Source organism: Astyanax mexicanus, chromosome 5 (assembly GCF_023375975.1).
Source record: "Astyanax mexicanus isolate ESR-SI-001 chromosome 5, AstMex3_surface, whole genome shotgun sequence".
NCBI classification, from domain to species: Eukaryota; Metazoa; Chordata; class Actinopteri; order Characiformes; family Acestrorhamphidae; genus Astyanax; species Astyanax mexicanus.
This window is the reverse complement of record NC_064412.1, coordinates 24,494,349-24,507,839: the sequence shown is the minus strand read 5'-3', so window position 1 is coordinate 24,507,839 and position 13,491 is coordinate 24,494,349. Positions and strand designations below refer to the sequence as shown.

The 13,491-nt window shown below is 37.5% G+C and overlaps 1 protein-coding gene across 3 annotated transcripts in view; it reads right to left on the bottom strand.

Annotated features, from left to right (window-relative positions):
* Nucleotides 1-11,144: 11,144 nt before the first annotated feature.
* Nucleotides 11,145-13,491, bottom strand: part of lepr (leptin receptor) — a 60,639-nt gene continuing 58,292 nt past the window's right edge. For all 3 annotated transcript variants that reach the window (XM_007248223.4, XM_022675870.2, XM_049479607.1), the window contains one exon: nucleotides 11,145-12,818. In XM_007248223.4, the coding sequence (XP_007248285.3) occupies nucleotides 12,036-12,818 (783 nt within the window). In that variant the 3' untranslated portion in view covers nucleotides 11,145-12,035. The remainder of the gene's footprint in view (nucleotides 12,819-13,491) is intronic.

Below are 13,491 nucleotides of genomic sequence, written 5' to 3'. Positions count from 1 at the left end.
ATTGTTCATTTTTAATGTATCTATATAATATACTATATAATCTACTGAATACACAAACCGGCCGCTTCATTAAGTACACCTTGGGACACAACGAGGACATTGACAAAAAATTCAATTGAACTAGGTTGACTAGAAAAGTAGAAGCAGAAATGTGGCATTATGTACATTTTGGCCATAATTACAAAAATGTGGATGAACAATTACAGACTAATTGTGGTAGAAGAAAAGCAGAATCTAAAGAGCAGGACGGACTTGCGTAAGAGGCGAATAAAATGTGTGACTATCTGTCTAGAGAGATGGTAATTTCTCCACAAGGGCTATTGCAAATGAATACCAAACAGCACAGCCTGAGAGAGAAAGAGAGGGAGAGAGAGAAAGAAGAGGGGGAATATAAAGATGTATGAAATTGCTTCCACGGTCCTGGAGCTGTTTCAGTGAGTTGTAGATGCTGATAAAAGCCCTTTTGAGGGCACAGGAGAGAAAATGACAAGGACATCCACATTACTTCTCAGTGGCAGACCCAGGCTGTTTGAAGGGCAGGGACGACTATATAAAAAGGGCACCTACTACTGCATGATATAGACTCTGTACATTCTCGAGGGGGGTGTGGCTAAAACATACTGCTCTGGAAAAAAATAAGAGACCATTTAAAAATGATGAGACCAAATTGAAAACCTCTGGAACGTAATCAAGAGAAATTTGGATGATCACAAGCCATCAAACCAAGCTGAACTGCTTGAAGTTTTGCACCAGGAAGTGCATAAAGTTATCCAAAAGCAGTGTGTAAGACTGGTGGAGGAGAACATGCAAAGATGCATGAAAACTGTAATTAAAAACAAGGGTTACTGCACCAAATATTGATTTCTGAACTATTAAAACTTTATGAATATGAACTTGTTTTCTTTGCATTATTTGAGGTCTGAAAGCTCTGCATCTTTTTTGTTATTTCAGCCATTTCTCATTTTCTGCAAATAAATGCTCTAAATGACATATTTATTTATTTATTTATTTATTTATTTATTTATTTATTCATTTATAACTGCACCCTAGCAAACACTTTTCTTTTTTTTGCTACAAGAAGTTCCACCAGTGCCACAAATAACAAACAACAAACACACCTCCAAGATGACAACTGCCTTCCAGAGGAAACTGGCCAAGCTTGTCTACAGACCTAAAGATATTGAGCGTCTGTGGGGCATCCTCAAATAAAAGGGGGAGAAGTGCAAGGTCTCTAAAATCCACCAACAATGTGATGTCATCACGTAAGAGGATTCCATTGGAAACCTGTTAAGCTCTAGTGACCTCAATATCCAAGACAGTTAAGGCAGTGCTGGAAAATAATGGCCACAAAACATATTAACACTTTGGGCACAATTTAACAATTTTTTTTTTACAAATTTGGAGTGTAGTTAGAGACCTGTACTTGTGCTGTAACTCTGTAATGCATTAATATATACCTACAAACAGGAATTAAAGCCATCACACGAATTTTGATTATTAATTACAAAATAAATAATGCAAAATACAGCTGATTAATTCACCTCGAAAATAGTTAGCATTGCCAGTTAGTCATTAGCAATTACATCTTTTTTTATTTAATTTATTTGGATATTTTATTTTATTTGGACTTTACTAAGCTAACTTTTGATCAAAATATGGTGAAATATCTCGATTGTGTTAAGATTTGTATTTTTTAAGCATGTTAAGCTGGGCTGGTATATTTCAGCTATTAATGTGAAAAATGTCTTAGAGTGTAATTACTTTTAACAACATATTTGAGCAGCCTTGAAACTCTTGAAATGTGTGTGACCGTCTTCTATATTTGTGTTGTAATGTTTAGGTGAATAAAGGTGTAGCTATAATAACTTGGTCTAGAGTTGTAAGACATATACAGTATTTACAGCATCTGTTACTGACTGATGTTTATTACAAAGAGCTTTTAAGTCAATGCCAGATATTAATTCATTCATTTGATCTTCAGGTAAAATTCAATTGAATTGTACAGTTTAAAATATTTTAATGACGAATCTGATTAAATGTGAATTTAAAATAATTAATCACAGAACCTATAATTAATAAGATCAATTAAAAGCTTTTTTTCAAGCCCAGAAGCTCTTTAGTATACCTCCATTACAGAGGCATATAATATTAAAATAATATGATGAGTGACAGAATTTGGCATTGGTGTCTGCAGTGTGTTGTCCAATGGCTCCCTCTGCTGGTAGAGTTTATGGTTCTCCAGTCACAGGCAACTGTTTTTATTTGTTTTAGGTCATGGACATGGTTAGATTTGTTTTAGTGATGCTATAGCTATATAGTTTAATACCCAATATAATTATGAATAATGATACTAAAATAAGCCCCTTTTTCTTCAAACAGAAATAAGACAAAATAAAAATAAAACAAAAGAACAAGATTTAGTAGTAGAAACAATCAATGCAATCAGAAATAATAAAAAACATCACAAGTTATTTATCAGATGATTTTTTGGTACATTAGGTAAAGAAAGAATAGAGATTTACATTTTAGACTAAATAGAAAGTACTACACGCGCATGAGAGGAGCTTCTAGCCAATGAGGAGAAAGCTCTGTCGTCGTTAGAGAACCTGGCCGAGGCCCCGGAAAGAGAGTTGCCAGGTTCGTGGTTTTCCCGCAAAATTGGGCCTTTTTGGAAAATCCAGTCACGGGTGAAAACTCAGGGGTGGCGGGGTAAGATTTATTTTTACCGCGGCCACAAAAAAATGGGTGTTGCCTTGGATGTTACATCAGCACAGGGGGCAAACGCCTACAACTCTAAGACTACAATTAACCTTCCTTTGAAAACAAAAGCAGACAGAGAAAGCAACAATGTAACCAGAAATCACAAAGCGTTAAGAGAGAAGAGTTCTGCAAGTCAATTCTTTTTTCTTAATTTTTCTCTTTTTTTTCTGCTAATTATGTTACTATTAAATATTCTTGACTTGGATAAAACTTTTATAAAAGAACTAATGAAACACTAATGTAATATTATTAATGACTTTAATTCATGAGATAAATAGCAATACTAATACTAAATCCATTATAAACAAAATACTAAGTCATACACTCAGTTGTTTTGCCATTTGCTTTAAATGTGTGATAGACAGAATTTTTTGTTGGACCTGGCAACCCTGAGGCCAGGAAAAGTCGTGTTGCTTTCCGCTGTTCTGCTCGTCGGCTTGAGTATGTAAAAAAGAGGGCTCAGCCGAATTTGTTTAATTATTAAATTTTTTAAGCAACCTTTACAAATGTGTTTTTTTTTTCATTTACCAGATTGACAAACAAACAAAGCATGCAAAAAATGTCTTAATAAAAAAAAATAAGAACAACTCAAAAACAAATAAAAAACAAATCACTGCTTTTAACAGACCACAAACTGTTAAAAACATTCATTACTAGCTTCTACTATGAACATGGCCTAGAGATGTTTCCCTAGTGGTTCAATCTTTTAACCCTCTAGGGCATGAATAATATTTTATGTGAGGAAACATATACTTTCTGAAAGCTTTGTAGTCCATGTGGATATTTCAAATATAATTATATTTTGACTTTTGATTACAAACTGCAGTCGTGCAGGAGTGGTCTACCCAAATAACGTTTGCCTATACATTAATTACATTAAAATACATAAACAAATAATTAATACATAAAAAGGTATTACATGCTTTGGTGTAATAAACCAAAAAATAACTGCTTTGTTGCCTGAGGGCAACACTATTCCATAGAGAGTTAACATTTGCAAAACAGTATATTAACATGTGTATACGGTGGACATTAGGACCTGGGAGGGTCGAGAGCTAATGGGCTACCTGCCCCTTTAAGAATAAAAGGACGGTCTGAGAGGCGCTCACAGCTGAGCTCATTAGTGTGGAGAGTATCTGGGCGTCATTACCAGCTTGGACGGCAGCAGAAACAGAAGTAGGTAATAGTTTTTAAATGTAGTTCTTTGTAGCAGTTTAGGATGGGTGCTGCCGGAGCTGTTTCACTAAATTAACACCATAAGGTGGTAAAAGAATGATATGTTGGTTGTTGTTGTGGATATTCATTAGTTTATAATTAAAAGCTCTTGTTTTACCACACCTCGTGCCAGAAATTTCACATGCTGTGAGATTGTAAAACTTTGTTTTTAACTTTAAGCTAGTCCTCCCTACTGTTTCATGTTTGTGTGTAGTGTTGCTAAACTTGTAAGGATTAATAAGGATTGTAGATCCATATTTGTTTAGTTGTAATAAATCTGGAATTGGTTAAGCAAGCAATTTAGAGTACAGACATTTGCCAAAGGATTTTTTTTTTTGTGTGTGTGTCAATAAAAGTGTATTTGACCTCAATCTCTGCCTCAGCTTGTTTTCATTACAATCGGAATCTGTGGTGGGGATGGAGGCAAGGCTTCACATTTTGGTTCTCCCGCCTTTTTAAAATGGGAGTGGTGTCCTTTAATTATTGGTGTAGTACATGGGTAATAAAATAACATTTCAAGCCTAAAGATTGGTTTACTTAATATTAGATCTCTGAATTCAAAAGCAGTTCTAGTGAATGAAATGATAACTGATCAGAAATTCGATGTTCTGTGTCTGACAGAAACCTGGATTAAGCCAAATGAATATGTAGCATTAAATGAAGCCACCCCTGCAGGCTATAATTATATACACAATCCGAGACTGTCCGGTAGAGGAGGTGGGGTCTGCATACTTTTCCAAAGTACCTTAGTTAGCAATCAGAAACACTATGAAAATTTTACTTCTTTTGAGCTTCTTTACACCAGTATAATTAATCCAGTTACAAAAAAGAATGCATTTTCTTTAATTAACATCTACAGACCACCAGGGCCCTATTTAGAATTTTTAAAAGAATTTAGTGATCTTGTCACAGACTTAGCAGTAAGTAATGATAAAGTGATTATAGTTGGAGACTTCAACATTCATTTCGAAAAATTGGATGATCCATTAAAAAAAGCATTCACATCGATTTTAGACTCAGTTGGTATTATTCAAAATATAACAGGACCTACTCATTACTGTAATCATACTCTGGATTTAGTTTTGACCCTGGGTGTGAGCATAGATAACCCGAATATTCGTTCTCAAACCTCCGCAATTTCAGATCATTACCTTATTTCATTTAAATTAAATCTTAGTCATAATATACGTACATCCCCTAGCTACTCTGTAAAACGTTCAATTACGCCTTTTACAGCCCAACAATTTACACATAAGCTTCCAGATTTCTCAACTCTAATGTACTCTCCTGTAGACCCAGCAGAACTAGACAAACTAACCGAAGGTTTAGAAAATACCTTTCGCTCTACCTTAGATGTTGTAGCACCCCTTAAACACAAAATAGAAAGACAGAAAAAGCTCGCACCGTGGTACAATGATCAAACTCGTACCTTAAAGCAGTTAGTACGAAATTTAGAGCGTAAATATCGATCAACTAAACTGGAAGTGTTTCACTCTGCGTGGAAAGACAGTCTTGTTAAATATAGAAAAGAACTTAATAAAGCCCGCTCAGCTTATCTGGCCTCACAGATCGAGATAAATAAAAATAATCCTAGAGTTCTCTTTAGTGTTATTTCCAAATTAACTAAAAACCAGGCAGGTACTGAACCTCAGATTCCAGCCATTTACACCAGCAACGATTTTATGGACTTCTTCAATAGTAAAATTGAAAACATTCGGGATAAAATTAAACAGATAAATATTACATCCTCTCTGTCATCTGGTCTGGCTGATCTAGAACAAAACCCTGTTACTGAAGTTAGGTTGGAAGTCTTTAACCCACTTCCACAGCTAGAACTAGAGAAAATTATCTCCTCTTCAAACAGCACAACCTGCACACTTGATGCTGTTCCCACAAAATTATTAAAACAGGTACTGCCAGATATAATTAAACCTCTGTTAATGATAGTAAACTCATCGCTCGCCCTGGGCCATGTACCCAAAGCCTTTAAAACTGCTGTAATTAAACCTCTGATCAAGAAACCAAATCTTGATCCTAGTGTACTGTCTAACTATAGACCTATTTCAAACTTACCCTTTATTTCTAAGATTTTAGAAAAAGCTGTAGCCCAACAACTTTGCTCTTACCTGCAAAGAAACCAGATCTATGAAAAATTTCAATCTGGATTTAGGCCTTATCATAGCACTGAGACAGCTTTAGTTAGAATAACAAACGATCTACTTATAGCCGCCGACCAAGGCTGTGTTTCCTTACTCGTACTTCTCGATCTGAGCGCAGCCTTTGATACAATAGATCATACTATCCTTTTAGAAAGACTAGAGAACATGGTCGGTGTAACCGGAACTGCCTTAGCATGGTTTAAATCGTACTTAACCGATCGCTATCAGTTTGTGAGGATAAATGATATGTCTTCCAGTTATACCAAGGTAAGATATGGAATTCCACAAGGCTCTATATTAGGACCGTTATTATTTACATTATATATGCTCCCACTGGGCAAAGTTATTAGAAAACACAATGTGAATTTTCATTGTTATGCGGATGACACGCAGCTCTTCATATCAGCCAAACCTGATGACAGAGTGAGATTAAAGAAAATCGAGGATTGTGTAGAAGATGTAAAATCATGGATGTCGCACAACTTCCTCCTATTAAATAGTGATAAAACAGAAGTTCTCCTATTAGGCCCCAAAGCTGCTAGAAATAAATTATCAGACTTAATGCTAAATCTGGCTGACTTCTCAGCCACCCCTGGTTCAGCAGCTAAAAACCTTGGAGTTATCATAGATTCAGATCTAGCATTCGATAAACACATATCTAATGTTACTAGAACAGCTTTTCTACACCTCCGTAATATTGCCAAGCTAAGAAATGCCCTATCACTGCATGACGCAGAAAAATTAGTACATGCCTTTATTACCTCAAGGCTAGATTATTGTAATGCGCTACTGTCTGGATGTTCCGGCAGTAACTTAAATAAACTTCAGCTAGTTCAAAATGCTGCAGCCAGGGTCCTTACTAAAACTAGAAAATTTGACCATATTAGTCCAGTACTATCAGCACTGCACTGGCTTCCAGTCAAATTCCGCATAGACTATAAAATTCTCCTGTTAACGTATAAAGCCCTACACGGACTCGCTCCTGAGTATTTACAAGACCTCATCTCCTGTTATGAACCACCGCGATTACTCAGATCTCAGGGTGCTGGTTTATTAGTAGTGCCTAAAATTCAGAGGAGCTCTGCAGGAGGAAGAGCTTTCTCTTATAAAGCGCCTCAACTCTGGAATAATCTCCCCGAATATGTTCGGGACTCAGACACAGTCTCAATCTTTAAGTCTAGACTGAAAACTTACTTGTTTAGTTTAGCTTTTGGTAATTAATGTTTTTCCCTCTAGATAAGGCTGCAGATTCAGGGGTTCATGGACAGAGGAAATTGTGGTAAACTGAGATGCTGGTGCTGTTGTTCTCCCACTGCACACGGTCACTCAGGTTTGTGGACGGTGGAGTGGGTGGATGCTGGTGTTTCAGGGTGCCTCCATGTCTATGTTACCTTCTGGCTCTCTGCCTTTAGTTAGGCTGTTTTATTCAGTTCTGCCGGAGTCATTTGCCACACTCTGATAATGTTTTAATATTCTCAGTTTTGCATAAATCCAGTAAAAACTAATTCCATCTCTCTGCTTTCCTCCGAGTTACTGACTGCCCACCTGTCTGACCCGATACCGATGTTGGACCCTCAGGCTCTCGCGTCTCCTGTCCAGCTAGACTGATGGAAGTTTCTGAAGTCAGCTCTTCTCCACCACCACCACAGATCAGCTGCTCATCGACCATCTTACTCTCCACTACAGATTACATCCAAGCCATTAGTGGCGCTATTACACTCCTGAGTACATAAAACCTATATGGATGTATAAAAGACTTTTTAAATTTTAATTTAAAAGCTGTTTGACCAGTGGTAGGATGGTCCCCCCTTTAATGTGAGTCTTGGTCCTCCCAAGGTTTCTTCCTCCTCCCGCAGCTCTGAGGGAGTTTTTCCTTGCCTCCGCGCTCACTGGGGGTTCTGTATTATGTATATTCTATGTTTAATGTTTTGCCTGATTCTTTGTCCTGTAATCATGTTTCTGTAAAGCTGCTTTGTGCCAACACCTGTTGTAAAAAGCGCTATACAAATAAATTTGATTTGATTTGATTTGATAAAATGGCTAAAGAATAGAAGCCACCACTTGTAGCTTTGGATAATGCTATTTATTCCGTTTTTCTGACACTCCAAATTATAGTTAACTTTGGATCAAAATTACTGAAAGGAATCAATTATTAGTCCAAATCTGAACACATTTGCTCACTAGTCCCCTTAAAAAGATTTAAAGATTGTATGATTGAATTCAGACAACTCTACACAAGTGTAATTTAGTTCTGGGTTATACCACAGTAACATTTCTATATGGTAAACATGGATTAGTCTTCAGTGTCACAAGTTGCATTGCTTTTGTGTTTCTCATGTCAAGCCATTATTATTTGTGAAATGGAATGATATTAGAAAGACTTTAGTCTGCTGGGATAAATTTTACCTATAAAGACAAACGGGTAAAGTGCCTCACTGCCCACCAGAGGTCACTGTGGCAAATGTTTTGAAAGTATTTTTCCATTTGATTCGAGTTTCCAAAAGCCCACTTTAGTCATCACCAATTTTACAGCACAGAAATAAAAAAAAAGGTTTGTATGATATCATTACATTAATGTGACTCGTCACTGGGGATACAGGCATGACCACTGACCTGGCACGAAACCGCAAAGAGACAAACACAGGGAATCAGTAAACTCACACACCTTTATTTAACCAGGATGCTCTCCACCACACTAAAACAAACTTGCAGGAGCAGAAAGCTCTTTAGCGTCTTCAATTTAAACAGTCCCGGTCGCCTCAGCGTCCTACTCCAGTGAAGTCCTCTCACCCAGTGTGGAGCTGAGCTGCCTTTAAATGTGCTTTAAATGACCTGGCTCTCCAAATCACTGATTGTGAAAACTTCACACTAGACCTCAAACAGATTGAACTGTCTCTCCACTCTTCATCTAGACTCTGGTCCCTTTCATTTTTTTTTAATGAAATTAAACATTTACTGATTATCAGTGATTGTTTGGAAAGACTTGTTATCTGCTGGTGTTGATCCACTGTTATATCAAGTCCAAAGTCAGTGCAGTGTTTTCCCAGAAAATCTTACAGCTCTTCATTTTTCCCTCTGCTGACACCTTTTATACAGATGTGGATTTCATTTTCCAGCAGGACTTGAGACAGTGCCAAAAGTAGCAGTTGGTCTTATATAATATTGTAACTTTGAGATGCTGGTTTTGGGGTTTTCATTAGCCGTAAGCCATAATCAACAAAAAACCCCACTTAAAATAGATTCCTCTGTGTAATATATCTATGAGTTTCACATTTTGAACTGAATTACTAAAATAAAACAACTTTTCACTGATACTCAAGGTTTTTAAGACTCTCTAGTATATTTACTTAAACTTGTAAATTTCCCTATTGTGGGCTTAATAAAGGATTCTTATCTTAAACCACAGGGGACAAGGCTTCTTCTACCACCTTGACACCACTCAACTTCTTCACAAACTACTTCTAAGTGTGCCTCCCTGTCCCTGTGGTCCTAATTCACAAACTAAAGTTACTAATACTGCTGCCGTTGTAAAATAACATAGCTGTTCTCCAGATTCTGAACTTTGAGTCTTGTTCTGTGCGTGATGTTTATGCTACTTTACACAGTAAAGATTGATGTTTCTCCAAAAACCATGCATGTTTAAAACCACAAGTCCTCTATACCCAGACTTGAGTACAAGTACAAGTGCTTTATCAAAAAAAAATGGTTTGAGTAGAAGTTGAAGTGTTTTTAAGCTCCACATTTAAGTAGAAGTGCTAAAGAATTCAACATATCTTGTACTTAAGTATTTAAGCAAGTAGTACTGAAAGTAAAAGTACATTACTGTGTTATGTAGTTATTACAGAAAGCAGTGGAATGTTCTCAGAGAAAGGCAGAACAGGAACATGCACTCCAGATCTTACAACGTCAGCTTGATCTCTTGAATCACACTATGATGAGCTCCATCAAACCCAGGCCAATCGTAACTTTTATGCAATGTAATAAGAATACTCAGAAAAGTGTATTGTGACAGTCTGATGAGAAGATTTCTTACTAATTGCACTTGCTGGCTACGGATCCAATAACCCATTTAAATATTTCTCTCAACAACTTGTAAAATTCTTCATAGAGACATTTGCCAAAACAAGTCTAATGTAACTAGAGGGAAATACAGCTTTTTTTTTTCTCTTTACAGAAAAACACATTCCACATGTAAATCACATTAAGTTTTTACCAATTTAACATAAAAAGTGTGACCACGCATGAGAAAAGGGTGGCTGTGTGTAAAACACATCACATATTTCACATATGAAATAAAAGCATTTTTGTAATCGCCTGTGGTTTTCCACTTGCCATTTGAAACTACACGTCTTTTTGTGAGGGTTGGGCCAGTTTAGCTGTTTTTTTCCAAAGGAATGAGCTTAAAGATTAATGGAAATAAGGACAGCAGGTCCTGTATCCACTCCATCAGCAGCATTTAGCGGAAGTTCGCAGAAAAAAAAAACAGTGTATTATTCTCTTTCCAGAGAACAGAGACACTATACAATATCACAGATGGAGGGCTGTGGAGCAGTATAACTAACTATGTTCTCTCAAGTGTTGGAGCTTCATTCGGTGCCTCAGGGATGGGCTGAAGTGGAGTTTGTGATTCAGAACCGAGGTTAGTCATCTAGCACCAGTGCATGACCTCACTATAATGCTCACATGGCTGCTATCAAATCCTCACAGTGATCCCTATTCAGAAGAACCCTTGAAAGTTTGTGCATTCAGCCTTTTCTAAAGATTTTCTTTCTTGCCGCAGTGGAGGTGGTGTCTGTTCTGCACTTCTTTTGTCATTCCAAGGACTTGCAGACCTGAAAGAAATGAGTCACTGCTAAAAGCTTTCTGAGAACTTTTCCATAACTAACCCTACAGCACGCACCTCTGCAGGCCTGGATGACCATCAGTTTCAAACAAAAATAAACAAAGTGTGGCCATTACTTTCCTTCCTTCTGCAGAAAGTTACACACAGTTACTTCCAGAATCGAGGTGTAATGGTTGTAAGTGCTGGCAATAAATAGTTTATTCTGACCAGAAAAATAGACAGGAACTATTTATACACTGTACAGGCATTCTTTAGATACATTATAACATTTTAAACAGATTCAATCACTGTCAGAAACATTCAAATGGTCATCATAAACAGATTGCAATACAAAATTTTCAGACAGTGAAAATAGATGGGACGTTTCAATGCTTTGACCTTTTCTAGAATGTAAACATCAATGACAAAATACATTCATATTCAAATGTAAATATAACTATTTAAATCGTCAGTCACAGATTCAGTGAATTCCTTTTCACCTCTTTAGCTATTTTGCATCAATTACAAAAATGAAGAACGCTGCTCTGTCCTGTGTGTTCAATGTCTGAGAAACTAAAGTCCTTTCAGGTACTTTGATTACTCCCATCTCAACACTGTACATCAGTCTGTAATTCAAAGTTTGACTTCAGCCTTCAATGAACATGAGATACGTCCAGTATGGCAAGGATGAAAAGCAGGAAAGCATTCCAGTAATAACTGGTTGAAATTCATCACAAAAATCAACATTAAGTCCGTCTGCATTACATGGCATGACAATAGTCTGATGTCTGATCCATGCACAGTTTGCTCCAGGCACAGTTTAATTCATAGAAAGTTTGGCCGTTCCTCTTATAGCTTGAGAAAAAAAGTGATCACAAGTTTAATGCAGAAGGTCCTCTGTTAATCCAGCTTATCCATGGCCAGTTTAGCTGGTTTTCTCCAAAGGAATGAGCTTAAAGATGAACGGAAATAAGGACATCAGAACCTGTATCCACTCCATCAGCAGCATTTAGCAGAAGTTCGCAGAAAATAACAGAGTGTATTATTCTCTTTCCAGAGAACAGTGACACTATACTATATCACAGATGGAGGGCACTGTTCTCCACTTGTTCTCGGAGCAGTTCGGTGGCTCCCGTTCGGAACTGAGGCAGGTATAAAGGAATGCTTATCTGGGACATTGAGCTGGAATCACTGGCACCAGAACACTTGCGCTCTAACTCTGGACTGGAATCTACACACAAAACAGTTTCATCTGCATCTGCTTCATCTCCATGAAAATCCTCTTCTTCCTCTTCATTCATTCCCAAATAATAGAGTTCTTTGGCCATTCGCCTGCTTTCCAGAGTTTCATCCTCCTGCTCCGATGTTTCAGAAAACTCCTCCACAGAGTTATAGGAGGAGGAGTTTCGAGGGTTGGTGCCGTCAGAGCATGACTGGTTCTCAAGCTCCCACAGGCCTCCAGGGAAGGAACCAGAGATATCAGAGTTATTAGCTGAGAAGTTTCCCTCATCGCTGGAATTGCTCAAACTCTCCTGCTGCTTTCTGAGGAGCATGGGCTGGTCAAAGACCAAAACAGTGGAGTAGGTTACTGATGACTGGCCAGATGTTTCTGGAGTTGTAGATACAGTGGAGATGTCCATAGACAGGGGCTCTAAGGAGCCTTCTACTGTTGAGAGATTGGTGTTTTTGCCTTCTCCATCTACAGAACAGTGGAGAAGGGATTCTTTCTCTTGGTCTTTGTCCACGGCGAAGACACTTGGTTTAACAACGATCTTCGCTTCACAGACACTTTCAGACACCAGCAGGAGTGGGCAAGCAGTGAGGCCTTCTCGATGCCCAAACAGGTTGTCTGTGCCCTCCATCTAAAAGGAAAATATAGAAAATCTCTTATCAGCATAGATAACAAATGTCATAAGGTCACAACCTCCCCAGTGCTTAGGCTCAACATGTTTCCTTAATATCTGATGATACATATTGATCATGTTATGAGTACTACAGAAAATGTAATCCTTAAATGGTCCATTAAATGTGTTTGCATTCTGGCACAAACCCAACTTTACAGCACACAGCCTAGGTATTTGAGATCATTCCTTAAGCTTAATGTTTGTGGAAAACCTTGGTCCAAGGACAGAATTTAATCCTGAGAACACTTTAGCAGGATGTATACAAGTCGAGCTGCTGCATTCTTGATCAGTTTCTGTGGCCTGATGGCTTGTATAGGAAAACCAGCCAGGAATGTGTTGTAGTGGTCAAGTCTTGAGATGACAAAACATTTTACAAGAGCCTGGTTGCCCTCCATAGACGGAAATGATCAAATTCTTCCCTCCCTCAAATTTTCTGTATCATAAACCTTTGAAAATTTTTTTTTGGAAAAATGTAAACTGTACTAGAAATATTTTAAAGAACCCACTGAAAGACTAATATAGCCATTACAATCATGGGTCCAAGATGAGTATCAACCTTATAAAGGCAACTGTACATGTAATATACACAACATAAAAACTATTAATGGAATGATACTCTGTCTGTTGTAAA